Source organism: Lycium barbarum, chromosome 12, assembly GCF_019175385.1.
Source record: "Lycium barbarum isolate Lr01 chromosome 12, ASM1917538v2, whole genome shotgun sequence".
NCBI classification, from domain to species: Eukaryota; Viridiplantae; Streptophyta; class Magnoliopsida; order Solanales; family Solanaceae; genus Lycium; species Lycium barbarum.
The window spans coordinates 93,543,406-93,563,504 of NC_083348.1; the positions used below are offsets into that span (position 1 = coordinate 93,543,406).

At 36.4% G+C, this 20,099-nt stretch overlaps 2 protein-coding genes across 9 annotated transcripts; one reads left to right on the plus strand and one right to left on the minus strand.

Moving 5' to 3' along the window:
* Positions 1 to 1,100: 1,100 nt before the first annotated feature.
* Positions 1,101 to 3,315, plus strand: LOC132621813 (scarecrow-like protein 15). Its single transcript, XM_060336256.1, has one exon. It carries the CDS (start codon positions 1,395 to 1,397, stop codon positions 3,042 to 3,044), a length of 1,650 nt encoding a protein of 549 aa, XP_060192239.1. The 5' UTR covers positions 1,101 to 1,394; the 3' UTR covers positions 3,045 to 3,315.
* Positions 3,316 to 4,830: 1,515 nt separating this feature from the next.
* Positions 4,831 to 19,411, minus strand: LOC132621719 (G-box-binding factor 1-like). Of its 8 annotated transcripts, none has more exons than XM_060336082.1 (13): positions 19,013 to 19,410; positions 12,844 to 12,950; positions 12,014 to 12,137; positions 11,825 to 11,872; positions 11,635 to 11,721; positions 11,442 to 11,531; positions 11,152 to 11,312; positions 11,016 to 11,070; positions 10,852 to 10,900; positions 10,572 to 10,783; positions 9,545 to 9,622; positions 5,439 to 5,564; positions 4,831 to 5,204 (listed from the first exon to the last, which is right to left on the minus strand). In XM_060336082.1, the coding sequence occupies exons 3-13, from the start codon at positions 12,068 to 12,070 to the stop codon at positions 5,106 to 5,108; spliced, it is 1,062 nt and encodes a 353-aa protein (XP_060192065.1). In that variant the 5' UTR covers positions 12,071 to 12,137; positions 12,844 to 12,950; positions 19,013 to 19,410; the 3' UTR covers positions 4,831 to 5,105. The 8 variants fall into 8 exon arrangements, with proteins under 8 accessions (XP_060192065.1, XP_060192066.1, XP_060192067.1 ...); XM_060336083.1 differs by lacking the exon at positions 19,013 to 19,410 and adding an exon at positions 13,060 to 18,925; XM_060336084.1 differs by lacking the exon at positions 12,844 to 12,950 and having other exon boundaries at positions 11,152 to 11,309; positions 19,013 to 19,409.
* Positions 19,412 to 20,099: the final 688 nt, after the last annotated feature.

The following is a 20,099-nucleotide window of genomic DNA, read 5'->3' on the forward strand; positions in this document are numbered from 1 at the left end:
TTAATCACTTACTGGGATCCTCAACGTGCTAAACTACTCACGTTATCCTCAACTTGCAAAATGATGTTCTTATGAGAAAGCCAATATATGTACAGTTCCTCTGTCCTAATAATTTATATGAAGAGGTTTGGCGTTTGATCTGGTTCAGAAAACCATATTTTCGATATACATTATTTTGTGTGTAGATTCTTCAACTTTTAAAACGAGATTCACGTATTTAAAAATTACATGAAAGATACTACTTATAATTAGTTAACATAGTTAATAATTCATAAAGAGAATTTAGGAAAATTTATCAAAAAGAAAAGTTGAATAATTCTCCAAATAGTAAACATTACCTTCACATAAAATGCATGCAACATAGAGAGTCTCCGCCACAAATTTTGTGAAGTTGTTTGACTAAACACAAAGTTTAAGAATAAAATAATATTTTTTTTAACTTGTGATTTGTGAATCTAACACAAGTCAAAGATATTTGTTTGGTTATAAATCATCTCATTAAGAAAAAATATTTTATGTGACACACTTTCCTTTTTAGTCTGTCTAAAAAAGAATGTTACTTTTTTTTTTTTTTTATATTTAGAAACAGTTTAACTTTAAAACTCACCTTTTACCCTTAATGATTTACAACTACACAAATATATATCTAAGGCTTGTTTTGAGTCACAAATTTTAGAACTTTTTCTTTCCTTCTTAAACTCTATGCGTAGTCAAATATCGTCACATAGATGGAGGGTGTAGTAAATATAAAAGTGTGTTATTGTTTTTAGACCGGTTAAAAAGGTAAGAGTGTTAAACGCAGTATAATACTAATACAGATTACAGTATAAAGTTCTATAGTATCTAATTGTATGCTATTACATTGGAAGTTTGGACGCAAGTAATAGGTGTGCTAATAAAGTGTTAGGAAAAGTATACAAAAGCATTCTTTTTTCTCTTCTTTCTTTCTGGTACACAATTATGATACTTCACCTTCACGACTCTTATCCTACATAAAGATTAAAATCAATCACTTTCATGTTCGTGTCTTGCATGTTCCTCCTGTATACCCCTACATACTATATATCCATGCATGGCATTACCCATCCCCAAAAGGAAACTCCCATGCAATTAGGCCCGCACGCACGCAAAGATAAAAAGGCAACAATCAACCAAAAAGCCTCCATTTTCCCAAAGTTTTCCGAGCCATTGAGGAAAGTAGAGGAAAGTAGAGAGAAAGCTAAAAAAAAAAAAACACCCCCACAAAGTGGTCTTCCCTTCTATTAAAGCATAGAGACACCATACACTAAAACCCCTCACGCAAAAACAAAACACTAAAATTCTTGTTAGTGATTACATAGTCTTTTAGAAACTTTGGGTACGGCTACCAACAGATTTCTCCTTTTTTCAGAGAAATGAAAGTGCCCTTTTCCACTAATGACAACGTGAGTTCTAAACCATTGATTAGCAGCAGCAACAACAACAACAACAATAACCTCCGTAACGCTACTTTTCCGGCCACCACCAACGGCCCTAATTTGTGCTACGAACCCAAATCAGTCCTCGAACTCCGTCGTAGTCCTAGCCCTATCGTCGAAAAGGCGCATATCACAACAAACCCCGATTTCGAAGATCCTCTTCAGTTAGGTGATCATGTTCTAAGCAACTTCGAAGATTGGGATTCTTTGATGAGAGAACTTGGCTTACACGACGATTCTGCTTCACTTTCAAAAACTAACCCTCAACTAACCCTCACCCAAACCGAGTCGCTGACTCAGTTCCATAATCTCTCCGAATTCTCAGCTGACTCAACTCACTTCACTAGCCCTGATTTTTCTTTCACTGATAGCACTTTCCCTCAACACTTCGTTAGCCCTCAGGGAAGTTTCATTAACGCCCTTGATCTATCTCATGATATCCACCAGAGCTGGAACAACAACAACAACAACAACAACAACGTGGGATTTGATTACGTGGATGAACTCATTCGTTTCGCTGAGTGTTTCGAAACTAACGCTTTTCAACTCGCACATGTGATACTGGCACGGCTCAATCAACGGCTACGATCTGCTGTTGGGAAACCTCTTCAACGAGCTGCCTTTTACTTCAAGGAAGCACTTCAAGCTCAACTCGCCGGGTCAACCCGACAAACTCGTCCATCAAGCTCATCAGACGTGATTCAAACAATCAAATCATACAAAATATTCTCAAATATCTCCCCTATACCTATGTTCTCCAGCTTTACGGCTAACCAAGCCGTGCTTGAAGCAGTTGACGGCTCGATGTTAGTCCACGTCATCGATTTCGATATCGGACTAGGTGGTCACTGGGCTTCCTTCATGAAAGAGTTAGCAGACAAAGCCGAGGGTCGCAAATCCAACGTACCAGTTCTCCGAATAACCGCTCTAGTTCCTGAAGAATACGCTGTTGAATCAAGGTTAATTAGAGAAAATTTAAACCAATTTGCACGTGAACTTAACATCGGGTTCGAAATTGATTTTGTTCTAATCCGTACATTTGAGTTGTTATCATTCAAAGCAATAAAGTTCATGGAAGGGGAGAAGACAGCAGTACTTTTATCACCCGCTATCTTTAAACGGGTCGGGTCAGGTTTTATAAACGATCTTCGTCGTATATCACCTAACGTGGTGGTACATGTGGACAGTGAAGGGCTGATGGGATACGGTGGGTTGTCGTTTAGGCAAACAGTGATTGACGGGCTTGAATTTTACTCCACGTTATTGGAATCACTTGAAGCTGCAAATATAAGTGGTGGGAATTGCAGTGATTGGATGAGGAAAATTGAGAATTTTGTGTTGTTTCCTAAGATAGTTGATATGGTGGCTGCTGTAGGGCGGCGAGGTGGGGGTGGTTCTTGGAAGGATGCGATGGTGGCCGCTGGATTCCGGCCAGTGGGGTTAAGTCAGTTTGCTGATTTTCAAGCAGATTGTTTGTTGGGGAGGGTACAGGTTAGGGGATTCCACGTGGCAAAGAGACAAGCTGAGATGTTGCTGTGTTGGCATGATAGGGCACTAGTAGCCACGTCAGCTTGGAGGTGTTTATAATAGTAATAAAACTAACCCTAAACTAGTACTGTAGTTGTAATAATAATAGCAGTGATTTGGGATCTTTAGCTGTATGGTTCAGTTATAGGGGTTGGGTGTAGTTATAACAGCAGATAAAACTCAAAAGAAAGTTAAGAGGTCGTGTGGTCTTTTTTGTTTTTTTTTTCTTCCTCCAAATGTGTTGGTACTATATATCTTTTGTAATTTTGTAGCTTAATTTGTGTAACTCTTTCACTGTTAATTTGAAAGGATATATCGCCATGTTCAACTACTAATTGTGTTCTCTGTTCTAGTTTCTCTTTTTTCGAATTTTGAGGATTGCTTGTTGGGAAGGGTACAGGTTAGGAGATCCACGTGGCAAAGAGACAAGCAGAGATGTTGCTTTGTTGGCATGATAGGCCCTTAGTGGCCACGTCATCTTGTAGATGTTTATAATAGTAAAAATAAACTAACCATAAACTACTGTAGTTGTAATAAGCAGTGATTTGGATCTTTAGCTGTATGGTTCAGTTTTAGGGGTTGGGAGTAGCATATAACAACAGATGAAAACTCAAAAGAAAGTTTAAGAAGTTGAATGGTCTTTTTTCGTTTTCTCCAGTTGTGCTGGTAGCCTGGTATATCTATCTTCTGTAATTTTGTAGCTTAATTTCAAGTCTCAGGTTGGTGTCTCTAATTAGTGGATAATTGCAATTTGTAACTCTCACTGTTAATTTGAATGGATACATCGCAAACTTTTGAAGAAATGAGATCTCTTGCCCTCTTACAATTTGAATAGAAGAAAATAACTTTTTCAGACCTCTTACGTGTAAAAATTGAAGATCTCTTCTGAGAGGATCATAAAACTAAAACTTTTTTATAAAGGGCTAAAAAATAATTTCTCCCCCAACGTTCAACTACTTATTGAGTTCTCTGTTATAGATTATTTGACATATGTACTGTTACATTTTATTTTTTTTGAACTGTTAGATTTAAAAACAACTAATTTTGCATTTTTTATCTTTGTCAAATTTTTATAAATGTTTGATATCTATGGCATGTTTGAAGCCACAAGTTCAAATAATTTTATGATCATACAAATATTATGACATATTTAATAATATAAATTTCAAAATAATATATTCTACGATGATTCAAATTTCAAAATAATATATTCTACGATGATTCAAATTTCAAACTATGCTACATAGTTTGAAACCAAAGAAGTAATAGATGAGCACAATTTATGAGTTATTCGAGAAATCTCATGAAAAGATAAAGCTAAACTTATGTATAGTCAAATCAGGTAGATGCCGATAAACCGACTGCTGATAAGCGATTAGAAGCAGTACAGTGACTTGCCACTAGTTCGGAAGAAATGATTTTTTAACCCTATACAAACTTTTTTTTTTAATTTTATGATCTTTTTGCAAGAGATCTTCATTTTTTATACATAAAAGATCTGAAAAAAAAAAACACATAAAAAATCTGAAAAGATCTATTTAAATTGTAAGAGGTCAAGAGATCTTATTTCCTCCACTATTTCGCTCCTCCTTTTGAATTTTGGGAATGAGCCTGCCGATACTAAGAAAAATCATTTTGTTTTTTATCGACTTCAGTTTACCTATACTGGCACCAGGCAATGAAAAAACATTAACACAACCAAATCACTTATAAGTATTACAACTAGCTTAATTTATAAACTATTGATTGGCACAACTACATAACCTACCAGAAAAGCAGTATTCATTTGATACTTGATAAAACTTCATCCATATTCCCTGTAAGAGACTTCAAAGATAGCCAAGAATAGGATAACATGAAGGTAAAATTCCAAGGTCACTTGAAGACTTCTGAGTTTACAATATTCCAGTTATTTTAGTTAATTTTAAAACAAGTTTACAGACTCAGATGTCAGATGTTACAGTCACACTCAGAAAGGGGTTAAAGGGTATAGGTTAGTAGGACAACAAACATTTCTCATTCTGCTGCACCTAGAAGTAATGAATTCTTTAGGCTCCTGAAATATTTGTGAGCACTTGTAACTAAAATCACCTACTCAGTCCTGGCTTTTCCAGTTTTTCCTTAACTAGCTTCCTCAACATTAGATTGAACGCGTGCAGCATTACCATTGCTCTCTAGCTTAGACACAGCATCTGGTCCGCACCATCGCGTTAACTCTTCCTGTTTACATCAAATTCCAGCAAATATCAGTACTTCCATCTTTCTCCATCATATAATTAATTGTCTCTCATTAATTATAACAAAAAGCTATTCAAGAAGCACCACTGAATTATCCTTACAAGGTGGCACGGTAAAGGAGGGAAAGGATAAAGGGGATGGACATGAAAAGGATACTTGAGGGAAAATCAAGGAGGATAAGCAGTTAGGAGGGATACTTAAGAAGGTATTAAGTACCTTTATCGAATTATTCTCTGAGGTAAGCTTCTCACATTCCTCAGAGAGCCGTTGGAGCTCATCTTTGAGTGAATGATTCTCATTGCTCAAAGCTTCTACTCTACGTTGTAGCTCTTCACACTCTGCCTGCAAAAATACGGAACATAATACATGATTGTCAGAAGATCTAACAGAAATTTAGAGCACATTTTGGGTTCCCCAGAAATTGGAGCAAGCAAACAAGCAAACCACACATACATGTTTAAGAGCTAAAACCGGCTTGTTTGCTGTCAAGAATTTTGTGTGGGGTGAATAATAAAGACGGATCAAGAATATTGTGTCTATGGGTTCTGAATTCTAGAAAAAGCAGCTAACTGGGTTCGGGATAGAATTTCTTAACACAAATACAGGGTTTGTGCCTATGGGTTCTGGAATCTAGAAAAAACAGTTTACTAGGTTCGGGATAAATTATTTATAGATATTAAGTAAATTTCTCAACACAAATACAAGGTTTTGGCCAAACGTACTAGATTACGCCGAACCTATAAAACGATACTCTACTCCGCCCCTAGCCAAGTTACAAGCTTCATGTGCACGGGCAGAATTTTTACACTCAGAGCCTGTTTGGCCTAGCGGCTAAAATTGCTTAATTTGAGAAGTGCTTTTTTCAAAAAAGTATTTTTGGTGAGAAACAGTTTGTGTTTGGCTAATTCATTTGAAAAGTACTTTTGATTGCTTTTAATAAGCAGATTGTGTTTGGCTACTCTTCATAAAAAATTCTTGAGACAAGTATCAATAAACGTTTACTATTTTGAATATCTATTATGAAAAGTTTTTACTTTTATTTAATTAAAATTTAAAAGTACATATTAAATGTTTTAATTAATATAATACATAGATGAATAAAAAACAAATATTAAATATTGATATAATATCAACACGATGATTTAAATATACTCGAAAACTACAACCAAAATAAAATTCAAAATCATTCCACAAATTAAAATTCAACACAAAGAATTATTAGTTAAAAATTAATGGATTAATGAGGGATATACTGAATAAATATGTATTTATGGTAGGGATATTTTTGTCTTGAAAAAAATAATTATCTGCTTCTGCTTCTGCTTTTTTCAAGAAGCAGAAATTTCTGCTTCTTCCCAAACGCAGAAAAATTGCTTCTGCTTCTACTGAAAAGCAATTTTAATAAATGGCCAAACACCTCAAATATCCAAAAAAAATAAAGTGCTTTTTCACAAAAAAAAAAAAAAAAAACGCTTTTGGCCTCAAAACCGCTAGGAACAGGCTCTTAGTCACCAGTTGTTACTCCATGGATCCTATCTTATAATGGAAGTAACACATTCGCCATGGTTCCAATTCATCTACTAATCTCGGTGTATGCACAGAATGTAGGTGAGTCTTCCTCCTCAGTCCAAATAAGATAGTGGCTTATCCGTTCACAGCAGAATCTGTTTGCTAAACTTCTAATCAAAACAAGATTTCTGTTCTTTCTTTTTCAGAGTTTCCACTAAAATGAAAAGCAGCCATTTCCTCGGTTTCTTGGCAATAATTTGATGACACATACCATCACTTCCTGTTCCTATTTAATTTAACTAATAACTATCATTAGGAGAAAACAGTAGCTGACTACTGCATCTGGGTGAATTTATATTGCCCCTATATTTTTCCCTTTTATCCTTTTGGTTGGATACACCTAAGTTATGCAGCAATCCCCAGTCCACGAGAAATTATAATGGGTTTTTATGCTTCTATCCACTTCACATTCAATTAAACCCATCAAATTCATTGTTATCAGTGCATCCAGATCATATGCATGTCTTTAATTTGTCAGTTAATAGTTTTCTGGTTCAAACTGTTCTAAGGAACTCGAGGGCTAAAAGGTGTTTTCAAGATATTATCTGATAGTTAGAGGAGGGTATATTCTACATCAGAGGCTGCATTTACCGAACCATGACTCCCAAATATGATACTTATTACTCCTTACAATACACAGTATGTCTTGGCTAGGAATATCAGGAAACAGTTTCACATTAAAAGGGATCAGTAATCATAATTAACAATTAAATCTATAAGGTGAGAGGTAACATAAAGCTGCATATTGTTTTCCAGTTCTCAGAACTTGTAAGAATGTAATGTTGGTACTTTTAAGCAAAGTAACAGCATCTTGATTCTTGGGATATTATTGATCAACGGTCATAAAAGAGGCTGTACTAGGATTTGATATAAGATTCTCTTTGGAAAGGGTTGGGAGATAGCTGGGACAGACATACTTTTGATAATAGGTTATCAGCCTTCAAGCGGACGGTGGTTTAAGGGAGACTGTCTATAAGTGGTTTGTTTTATTTGACATTTGATATGAATGCAACACCTGTTGCTTTTTCACATTATATTCCATTTTTGGTACATACCATCCACTGAATTTCTCTCATGTGCTGTCCATTGTCTTTATAAATTGAAACAATAGAGAGACATAAGATCTTGTTCTTTCAGGGGGGAAAAAAAAAACACTAAGAAAGGAAGTTACAGTTACTAGGGCCTTAAAACACTCTATCCGCAGATTAGAGCATGATATGCAGATATCAAATCGAATTGCATTCCCATATTCTTAGGTGCTGGAGACCATTTCATAAAGGTGACACAAATGTGTTTCAATCAACTAGAAAAATTCATCATCACAAGACATTGAGGATTTGGATGAAACAAGGAACTTGACGCATCAGTTTAGGTTTATGTGGCTAGACGAAAATGCAAGAAAATCAATGTGCCGTTTGATGGCGCAAAAAGGATGATCTTAAGCGTCACAGTGATGTAGACCCATCATTGTGTTTAAGAGCTGTTTTTATTTTGTTAGAAATAAATTTGGAACCTCTGTTTGAAATCAGATATCTGAGTCTAAATTAGGGATGGCAAAATTGACCCAAAAAACCCTAACCCGCCCACAAATTAACGGATTGGAGCTATTTGTCCGATGGGCTATGATGGGCAATGCCAAAAAGCTAACCCGTTATACAGCTAATAGCCCAAATTGACCCGTGACTCGGCCCAAATTCAACCCGTGAATTAGCATGTGCAAGTCCAGAGTTGCAATCGCTTTTATAGGGAATTATACACTCTTTTTTACTTTGAGAAGTTTAGTTGTTAGGTTTGGTTGTGCAGTTTATCCTCTCTTTTTTCTTTTTCTTTTTAGAAAGTGGTACTGTATTTATCTTTCTTTTCTTTTTAGTTGCATTTCATGTTGTTTCTTAATTTCCAATTTGCAACTTTTGTCTTTTCCTGGGACAAGTAGTTTTGCTCATAAAATATTTACTCTGGAAAGGATGATTAATATTTTGTACGGTCTTTTGAACTAGAAAATAATTAAAAAATCGAATAGACAGAGATAAAAATATAAAAAAAGTGGGAGGCCTACTGTAAAAAAAATTCATCACTTCATTAGTTATCAATTTATAATATATCTAAAATATGTCGTCATTTTCAAACTTTTCAGTTGAAGTAACTCAAAATCATCTTTAAATTTTTGTATGAAGTAATAAAAGTCACTGTCAAATTTTCCTATGAATAAAAACCTGAAGACTTCTCATCTATTGAGAAAGTCTTCAGATTTCTCAATGAAGTATAAACCATGTAGCTTTTGAGTGGTACTAATTTTTGTGCAATTTTTTCTACAACTAATTATTGGACTAATTAAATGTGAAAGTTACAAAAGAAAAAAAAATTGGTAAATTTCAGGAGGAGTTATTGTTAATCAATATCTCAGGAAGATCGAAATAACTCTTTTGCTTATAAAGAAGAATAGAGTTATTAGCTAATAAATGTAGGTGTTACCAAAAGGCAAGTTGGACGGGTTGAGTTACGACCCATTGTTTAGCCAATGTGACCCAACCCATCTTAGCCGAAGTAAACTTTAGGCAGGGTTGGGCAATGACCCAGTTATTGATTCAACCCGTTTTGACCCGTCCAAATTTAGCTCAAATCGCACATTTGCCACCCCTAATCTAAATCCATACAGAGAAGAATCTTTACAAGCTCATAATAAAAGACATGCAGTCAACTCTGACTGGTAAAAGATGGAAAGAGTAACGTTATCTACAAAAAATAACTCATACCTGCTTGCGTAGCCTTGACCTCCTAGCTGACTCTCTATTAGATTGCTTTCTCTTTTGCCTTTTAAGTTCACGCTCGTCCTGTCAAAGAGAGGGTTATAATGAAATCTATCGACAAAAGAAACAGAAAAACGATGATAACAAGGCTATAACCCATGTACTTCCTCTTGCACACAAAAATGAAGGGAATGTGGAACGTAAGTTGTGTTTTTGTATGTTAAATTTATTGAACTACTTGAATTAGCATGAACTTTTTTTTGGGGGGTGGAGGTGGTGTTATAAAGTAGAACCATGAACTTTAAAATAGTATAAGATGCTGATTTATCCAGAAATACATAACTATCAAGATGGAAGTATGTTTAAGAACTAATGATATAATAGGGATCAAGTAGCTCAGTTGGTTGGCTACCTGAACTTTCACCTTGTTGGTGAGGGTTCGAATCCCCACGTCGTAATCCCCTTCCCCATTTCCCCATATGTAATTAAAAAAAAAAGAACTAATGATATAAGGAAGTTCAGTTTTATAATCCCTTTTCAAACCATATGAAGGGTTAGATTTTTTCTTGCAGTAAACTAGACTAGAAAATTGAATCTACAAACAGGTAATTTTATCCGATCAATAATAAAACAGGCATATCTTCACTTCTTAAGGAGTTTTCTGGCGTATTATAAGTCTCAGCTGTATTTGGACCAACCAAAACACCCGAAGCCTTGTAAAATCAGAGTTTTGGATGCTTTCATAACTTTCTCCAGGTTGTGATCTTTCTTCACAAATTAGTCTTTTTAGCCATTTCATTTGCAACATAATGATGGAACTCTCTGTGTTAAGAATCAAGATACACAGAAAATTAGTGTAATGAGAGAAGATATTCCACCTTCACTAATACCATCTGCTACTAGATCTACGTGCTTTTTAACAGACAAGCAGGTAGACTGGCGAATTTGAAGGACAGAATACACAAACTGATCTGGTAAAAAACGACAGTACTGATTTCAGTGAGTGAAAAGAGCTAAAGAAAAGAAAATGTACCTGAATCCACTGATCATTCATCCTTCCTTCATGACCTATAACTTGACCGGTCGCATTTGGCTGTACTTTGATCGCTCCAGATGATGCATTCCACACATCCATTCCAACATTTAGGTTAGTTACAGGCACAGTGACAGGATTTCCATGTATGGAAGTCGGGTAATTCGCTGTTGCAGGATTATTCTGTGCATTGGCTCCTGATAATTGCCAGACTTAAGAAACTTAGTTATTTTTTGGTAATAACAAGGACAGAATCAAGATGCAAGTTCACAGAAGTTACCATCTGCAAGCATCTGATCAAAGCTTCCCTTCTTGTTTGCAGCAAATTCCTGGGAGATGACATATGATCAAATTACAGGACAAGGTAAGAATAAAATTGAGGCTCGTGATCTCCATAGTATGTAAATAAAGAAAATAGTTGGTTAGATTGATCTGAATACTCACATGGTTATCATTTTCATCATTTGTATCCGATGTACCTTCACTTCTGCTTTCATCACTGTTCAAGAAAAAATATAATAATCAGATGCATGACTGATCCAAAAAGAAGAATTTACAGAAATATGATTCATAAACAGACCTTTGTGTGGCACCATCATTTCCAGAACCCGAAGTAACTTTCCCACTGTCGCCTGCCTTGCCACCAGAACTGGCCTTTAACTTTTTGCTAGAATTCCGATCCTTTACTTCTGGCCCCTTACCATCTGATTCAGGATTTGCCTGCGCAGTATTTGGAGTCTGCTGAAAAACACATGAACAGAAGTATTAACATGAACTGTAGATTTGTATTTTCAATTTGGGAAGAAGAGGTGACTTGTGCTTTCATCACTTTCAAATTGATAAGAATAAATTACCGATAAGCTTGATTACCGTGGCCATATTAGGATGAGCATAAACTCCGGCAGGAGGATATAAAGCTGGATATGGGACTGGAGTCCCATAAGGAGGCATAAGAGGGTGCTGAAATATGAGAAGGTGATCAGAGAAAGCAGTACGGCAAGTTCTGAGGTTGTGTGATAGCTAATAAAAGAACAAATAAATCAGGAACGGAAAAATCAATTACCTGACCTCCCCACAAGTATGGGTGGGGAGCAGGAGACGCAACAGGTGAAGCAAAGAAGGGAGGAGTAGCTCCAGCACTATAATAAGCCTACACAGGAAAAGAAAATTAGTACTTGAAAGACTAGAAAACTAAAAAACTATCCATCAGCATTCATGTGATTGGCTTAATCATTATGGAGCTTAATAACAACCTGCATGGAGCTTGACCAATCAGAATATGTAGGTGCAGTTGGTGTCTCCTGATCAAACATTAGAAAACTCATGAGCAATGAGCCAACACATACATTAATACTCACAGAGAGACCGAGAGAAAGAATAACACATGTTTAATGACTTATTAGCCGTAAACAGACAAAAAAAAGAAAGAGAAGGAAAGGAACCTGAGTTGAAGCCGGCTTTGAAGACTTTGCAGGAGTGCTCTCTTCCCCAGCTCCCATTGGGTCAATCGGTTGTATATGCGGGTATCCACGTGAATAATTCAGAAATGGCGTACTCAATTATAGGCTAGATAGATCATAAATAGGGAAAAGAAATTAGAATTCTTCCACTTTCTTTTTTTGGATAAGTAGAAGTTAGAACTCCTACCATTTTCCATCTATAGAGATTATTTCCATCATTTCATAGGAACAACGACAACTATTACGCTCAATCCCAACTTGACTATATGAATCCCCACTTCTCCATTTAAGCTCAACTCACGTTATCATCATACCAAATAAGGTTATCAAAAATCATCATACAAAACAATAAAAGTGAAAAATAAATTAAATGTATATAAAGAAAAGTAATCATAATAAATACAATAATATTAGAAGTTCTCTAACAAGAATAAATCATTTTCCTCACTAGTAGATATCGCCTATATGGATCTTTTTCCACCATTATGCCCTACTATTCTAACTGATACACAGAATTCCAAGTTGAAAAAAGAAAAAAAGAAAAAAAAAAAAAAAAAAGAGGCCGTGGATGGCCAGTTCATTTTTTTACATTCTTAAAGGCAATAATATTTGCAATTAGTGATCAACAGATACCAAATTCTTTCACGTTTCGTCAAATCAATTTTACTACTGGATAGTAAATTTGCGACGCGTGTTTGATGCTCACTTAGAAAGCCGAGTCATAGAGAGAAAAAGACCTTATTAAGGACTGAAATCACAAACATCATTCTAACTTGTATGACAAACAAAACACAATCTTTAACATCACAGACCAATTTCAGTCCAGGTTCTGCTGGACAACTCCCCAGCGAAAGATCATCCGTGGAAAACAGACCAACTTTTGCCATAGTGAAGACTTCCTATTATTTCCCATTTCGTCCTTCAAAACCAAGAAAAAAGCATCCAGTTTGTATTAATTTCCTTTTATTTGCTAAATGAAGATTAATCAATCTAACACAAAAGAATGTTTTTAACATTTGTCAGATTACCCAAAATTTGGTGTGATATTGCTAGTAGGCAACGCTGTACCTCATAAAAAAACACGCCTTTGGCACCTCACAACAAAATGTTGGGCTAAAACAGTCCAAAGATACTCTTAACATGATGTGATATTGTCCGCTTTGGGCCAAGCCTGCACGGTTTTCCCCAAAAGACCTCACATCATTAAGAGTATCCAACTTCTTATAAGTAGCTTTTTTTTCTTTCCAGCTACCAATGTGGTACTTTGTTCGCACATCCAACAATCTCCCCCTCGAACTAAGTTCTACGTGGCTCATATCATACCACGGATCAGCGATTCAACATGTCTGTGTGCCACTCACACTGTCAGAGTATTTACGGTCACTAAATCCCAAAGGTTGTGTATGCGTCTTCAAAACTACGGGTAAAGATTGTAAACCGGTCCATAGACGAGCAAAGGCACTAAGCCGGGCCCCACGCCACACTCTGCCATCTTCGTACTCATCCCGCCAAATCATGGGCTCTGGTACTAGTTGTTGGGCTAAAACGGCCCAAAGATACTCTTAACATGATGTGATATTGTCCGCTTTGGGCCTAGTCCGCACGATTTTCCCCAAAAGGCCTCACATCATTAAGAGTATCCAACTTCTTATAAGTAGCTTTTTTTTCTTTCCAGCTACCAATGTGGTTTGTTTAAATGGAGGCAAATATGAGCAAGATGGTTTGTTTAAATGGCATAATTATCATATTTGGAAAAGCAAGATGAAAGATCTTCTATTTGTCAAGAAATTGCATTTACCTGTGTTCGCTTCTAAGAAACCCGAGTCTATTGAAGATGAGGATTGAGAATTTGAGCACTTACAGATTTGTGGCTATATTAGGCAATGGGTTGAAGATAATGCTCGAAATCATATTGTGAATGAGACAAATGCTAAAAGCTTGTGGGAAAAGCTCGAGACACTTTATGCTTCCAAGACTGGCAATAATAGGTTGTTCCTACTGAAATAATTGATGAATATTAGATACAAAAAGGGCATTCCTATTTCTGATCATATAAATGATTTTCAGGGTGTCCTTAATCAGTTATCTGGAATGGGTGTCAAGTTTAATGAAGAAATACAAGGAATTTGGCTTCTTAATACTTTGCCACTCTTAGGAAACCCTTAGAGTTTCTTTGACTAATTTTGCTCCCAGTGATGGTGTAACTATGGAATATGCTAAGAGTGGTGTTTTGAATGAAGAGATGAGAAGAAGATCTCAAGCTTCGTCTTCTTCATCTTTACACTCCGATGTTTTGATTACCGAAGACAAAGGGTTACACTCCGATGTTTTGATTACCGAAGACAAAGGGAGAGGCAGTTTCAGAGGTCAAAATGACAGAGGTAAAAGTAGAAGCAAGTCAAGATACTCCAGGTACAAGAATCTTACATGTGACTTGAAAGGGCACATCAAGAAACATTGCTACAAGTTTAAGAGAGACCAGAAAAAGCAAAAGAAAGAAGGCGATAATAAAAATCGTGTTGCTATTGTTGCTGAAAATGATCTTGTTACTTGTGGTAAAAATGATATCAATCTTGTTTGTGGTGAGTCTACCCGGTTTGTGGATTCAGGTGCCACTTCTCATGTCACGCCAAAGAATGAATTATTTTCTTCTTATACTCCAGGTAATTTTCGAATGTTACGAATGGGCAATGATAGCGAGGTTGAGGTATTTGGTATTAGCACAGTTTGCTTGAAAAGTAAGAATGGTTCGAGGTTGGTTCTTAACAATGTCAAGCATGCTCCAGATGTTCGTCTGAATTTGATTTCTGTAGGAAACCTTGATGATGAGGGTTATGATCAAACCATTAGTGGTGGCCAGTGAAAGCTTCTTAAAGGTTCAATGATTGTGGCTCGAGGTAACAAGATATCTGACTTGTACTTATTTCAGGGCTCCATTTGTTGTGACTCAATAAATTTGGTGGAGAATGATACTTCATCAGAGTTATGGCATAGAAGGCTGAGTCGTATGAGCGAGAAGGGATTGATAACTTGGCTAAGAAGAATTTATTTTCTGGAGTGAAACAAGCAAAGTTAAAGAGGTGTGTTCATTTCTTTGAAACAGTAAAAAAATGTGTTCATTGCTTAGCCGGAAAACAGAAAAGAGTTTCCTTTCAAAGTCATTCGCCTTCAAGAAAGCATGATTTGCTGGAGTTGGTACATTCTGATTTGTGTGGTCCTTTTAAAGTAAGCTCTCGTGTTGGTGCACTTTACTTTGTGACTTTTATTGATGATCACTCTCGCAAACTCTGGGTATTTCCTTTGAAGTCCAAGGATCAAATACTTGATGTGTTCAAGGCTTTTCAGGCCTTGGTTGAGAGACAGACAAGGAAGAAACTAAAATGCATCCGCTCAGACAACGGTGGTGAATATATTGGTCCTTTTGATAATTATTGTAGACAGCAGGGTATTCGGCATCAAAAAACTACTCCAAAGACTCCTCAGTTTAATGGTTTAGCAGAGAGGATGAACAGAACTCTAGTTGAGAGGGTTAGATGTTTGCTTTTAGATGCTAAGTTGCCAGATTCTTTTTGGGCTGAAGCACTTAATACTGCTGCTTATGTTATTAATTTATCTCCTACTGTTGCTTTGGATGGTGATGTCCCTGATAGAGTTTGGTTTGGTAAGGATGTCCATTATGCTCATCTGAGTCTTCGGGTGTAAGGCCTTTGTGCATGTTCCTAAGGATGAGAGGTCAAAGCTGGAAGTTAAAACTAGGCAGTGTATCTTCATTGGTTATGGTCAAGACGAATTTGGCTATCGTTTCTATGATCCAACTGAGAAGAAACTTGTTAGAAGCCGTGATGTTGTGTTCTTTGAAGACCAGACAATTGAAGATTTTGACAAAGCTGAGAAGGTTGATTCTTAGAGCAATGAGAGCTTAGTTGATGTTGATCCAGTTCCTGTGACTATTGCACCTGAAGAAAATCTTCAAAATAATAAAGATCAAGTTGATAATGAAGATAGTGATCATGTTCAGAATGACCAGCGTGATATTGTTGATGCTCCAGTGGAAGATGATGTGGTTGGCCAGCAACTAGCTGCTATTGATACTCCAGAGAGTTCTCTCAGAAGATCTATTAGAGAGAAAGTACCTTCATCTCGTTATTCTCCCAATGAGTTTGTACTCTTGACTGACGGGGGAGAACCTGAAAGTTTTGATGAGGTCATGGATAGTGAAGAAAAAGAAAGGTGGTTTGATGCTATGCAAGATGAGATTAAATCCTTGCATGATAATCATACACTTGATCTGGTAAAGCTTCCTAAAGACAAAAAAGCTTTGAAAAATAGGTGGGTTTGAGGGTGAAACATGAAGATAGTAACCCAGTTCCACGGTACAAGGCTAGATTGGTTGTAAAGGGCTTTAATCAAAAGAAGAGAGTTGATTTTGATGAAATCTTTTCTCCAGTTGTGAAGATGTCATCTATTCGGGTTACTCTGGGCTTGGCTGCAAGTCTAGATTTAGAGGTTGACCAAATGGAAGTTAAAACTACTTTTCTCCATGGTGACTTAGATGAAGAAATTTATATGGAGCAGCCAGAAGGTTTTGAAGTCAAGGGAAAAGAGAATTATGTTTGCAAATTGAAGAAGAGTTTGTATGGTTTAAAACAAGCTACCAGGCAATGGTACAGGAAGTTTGGTTCTTTTATAAGTCAACAGGGCTTCAAGAAGACTTCTTCGGATCATTGTATTTTTGTGCAAAAATTCTCTGATGATGACTTTATCATTCTATTGTTGTATGTTGATGACATGCTTACTGTTGGTCAGAATGCTTGTAGAATTCAGAAGTTGAAGCAAGAGTTGAATAAGTCTTTTGCTATGAAAGACTTGGGACCAGCAAGGCAGATTCTTGGCATGCAACTTGTTCATGACAGAAAGGTCAAGAAGTTGTGGTTATCACAAGAAAAGCACATTCAGAAAGTACTTCGCAGGTTCAACATGGATAAAGCTAAGGTTGTCAAAACACCTTTAGCTATGCACTTCAAATTGAGCACGAAGCAGTGTCCTTCCGGTGATGGTGAGAAGGAAGATATGAAGAAAATTTCTTATGCTTCAGCCGTTGGCAATTTGATGTATGCGATGATTTGTACAAGACCTGATATTGCTCATGCCATTGGTGTTGTCAGCCGTTTTCTTTCTAATCCGGGAAGAGAGCATTGGAATGCTGTGAAGTGGATTATGAGATATCTTTGTGGCACTTCTAGTCTGAGTTTATGTTTTGGGACAGGAAAACCTATTCTTTATAGTTACACTGATTCAGATATGGCCGGTGATGTTGATACTCGTAAGTCTACTTCGGACTACTTGATTACTTATGCAGGGAAGCTGTGTCTTGGCAATCTAGGTTGCAAAAATGTGTTGCTCTATCTACTACAGAAGCTGAGCTTATAGCTGCCGTTGAAGCTTGTAAAGAGTTGCTTTGGATGAAGAGATTTATGGAGGAACTTGGCTTTGCTCAAGAGAGGTATGTGCTTTACTGTGACAGTCAAAGTGCTATTCATCTTGGCAAAAACTCAACATTTCATGGTAGGTCAAAACATATTGATGTGAGATACTATTAGATTAGAGATGTGTTAGATTCTGAGTTGCTTCAACTTGAAAAGATTCACACAGATGATAATGGTTCAGACATGATGACTAAAGCTTTGCCAAGAGGGAAGTTTGAAGAGTGTTGCATGATCGCCGAGATGGCAGTCTCCTCCACATCGTCGGGAGGAGGAGAATTATTGGGTTTTGGACTTTTTCCCTTCGTATGTGGAAAAATAAATACCCAACTTGGTCCAGCCCACATATATTTTTCAGCCCATACATTAAAAGACCTATTAGGTCTGATTTGGAGGCATGTAACAGAGAGAGAGTGAGCAGCCTTTCAACTAAAAATAGAGAGAGTGAGTGCAGATTTTTCTTCTTAAAAATCAGCTTGTGCAGCCAACTTGTTTTGTCGATTCCCGCTTCGTTTCTTGTGCGATTGAGCTAATTTTTGGACAGCGTGTTCCTTTCATCTTAATCTTTGATTGGGAACTAACAGAGGTGGATTTGGAGACCCGTAGCTCCAGATTTTCGTCGGTGAACAGTAGCTGCGTTTTTGGGTGACTTTCTTCCAATTTTCTCTTGTTTGATGGTTGTTCTTGTTGTTATTGTTGCTCTGCATTTGGCATTCATATTGTAGCCATTTTGGAGAACTTTGTAACTCTCTCATTTGATATAGTGGAGCTTTTGGACCCGTGGATGTTTCCTCTTCCCCTTGAAGAGGTTTTACCACGTAAATTTGGTGTCTCTTGCAATTGATTTACTTTGCCTGCTCTGCTATTTTGTTGTTGGTGTATTTGTTGTCCGCATTTCCATTTGTGCTAGTGTTTATTGTCTTCTCTTGATTCAAATAGTGTGAGAAGTTTTGACTTGGGTATTTCTTCCATTGTTACCTCATCGTGCAATTTGGTTATTGCTTGTTTTTTCCCAACACAAAAGATTAAACCAGAAAAAAAAAAAAAAAAAAAAAAAAGTGGAGAAATTTGGAAAGTTTATTTAAACCCTGAAAATATTAAATCATAGGCAATTACTCATAATACAAAGCTTGTTAGAGAATTGAGTTTTCTTTTGTCAATTAAACAGCTTAGTTGCAAGAGTTAATCTTCGAGAAACCTTTGGGACTTGCTAAATTGATTACCAAACTCAAAAGAAAAAAGAAAAAAAAAAACTAGTCAACCATAACATAACAGTAACCAAGTAACAAAACCCAAAGGTAACCGCTGACCACTAAAAGATCACAATGTTCAAATCTAACACACACACACACATACACAAAAAAAAAAAAAAAATCAAGCTCCTAGGTAATTCTCTTGGAGTTGTCAGTCTCTGTGTGTAGAGAGTATTAGCATGTTAAGGCGCTAGCAAACAACTCATAACAAAATAATGAAAGTAGAGGTGGTGGGGGGAGCTGACCTGGAACAAGAATATTCCAAGTCGGATACACGAGGCTGTATTTCCATAAAAGTTCTATTTTTGACCTTTTACCTTCTGGTTGTTGGTGAATATAGTACCCCAAGTGCTTCCTCAAGAGATTAAGGAAACTTTAGGGTTAAGGTTGTCCTAACAACGGCTGCACAAAACAGAATCTTGGTTCTTGGGTTTGAACTCTGAACTAAAAGAACACTGTGGCAGAAGAAGAAGAAGAAGAAAGACGGTTTTGTCTAAATATTTTCCTTTTTTTGACAAAGACTTTTAATGTCTGCTAATGTTATTTTAATGCCATGTAAGAAGTCTTGGGCTTAATTACAATTGTAGGGTTTTGAGGGGAAGGTGACACGTGAGCGTAAAAGAGAGTGAAGACTTGGCAAAAGAATAGTGGATAGGAGGAATGACAAGGCAACAATGTTTAAGTGGATAACTTAAATTAATTTCTCCAACTGCCTTATGTTCCCCATTTGCTTCAACCACCAACTCTTCAGTACTTTGGGTCATCTAATGTAATGTACGTGTGTGTGTCTTAACATCCAAGTCCCGCACTATGTTTTTGGTACCAATAGGCCATTCTTTTTTCTTTTTTTGCTTAAACAATAGACCATTCATGTCGTGTGTTTGATTTTAAATCTTTTTATGTTTCATACAAGTAATAGCGAGTAGTTTAATTGAACTAGCTTCGTATTAAAAGGAAACTTCTCATATATTTAAATTTATTCAGGAAAAAAAAATGTGTATACACAATAAAGATTGAACATGATTACCGAAATAAAACATTGTGTATAATAGTCAAGCAAGTTCATCCAACGAGCAAAACTCCGTTGTTCGACCTTAATCACAATGTTTTTACTTCCTAATTTCTTTTCTAATAGAGTAAAATGTGTTCGTTCAAGTCTTCGAATCTATTACTTTAATTTAATTATGCATGTCATATCGCTTGACACATTCAAAGATAGAGTTCGCCTTCATTTTGATTTGGCACACCAGGTCACTTTATACATTGCATCATTTTATTGATCTTAAATATGAGTTGGCACGAATTACTCGACACATGGCATAAGTTCGGATC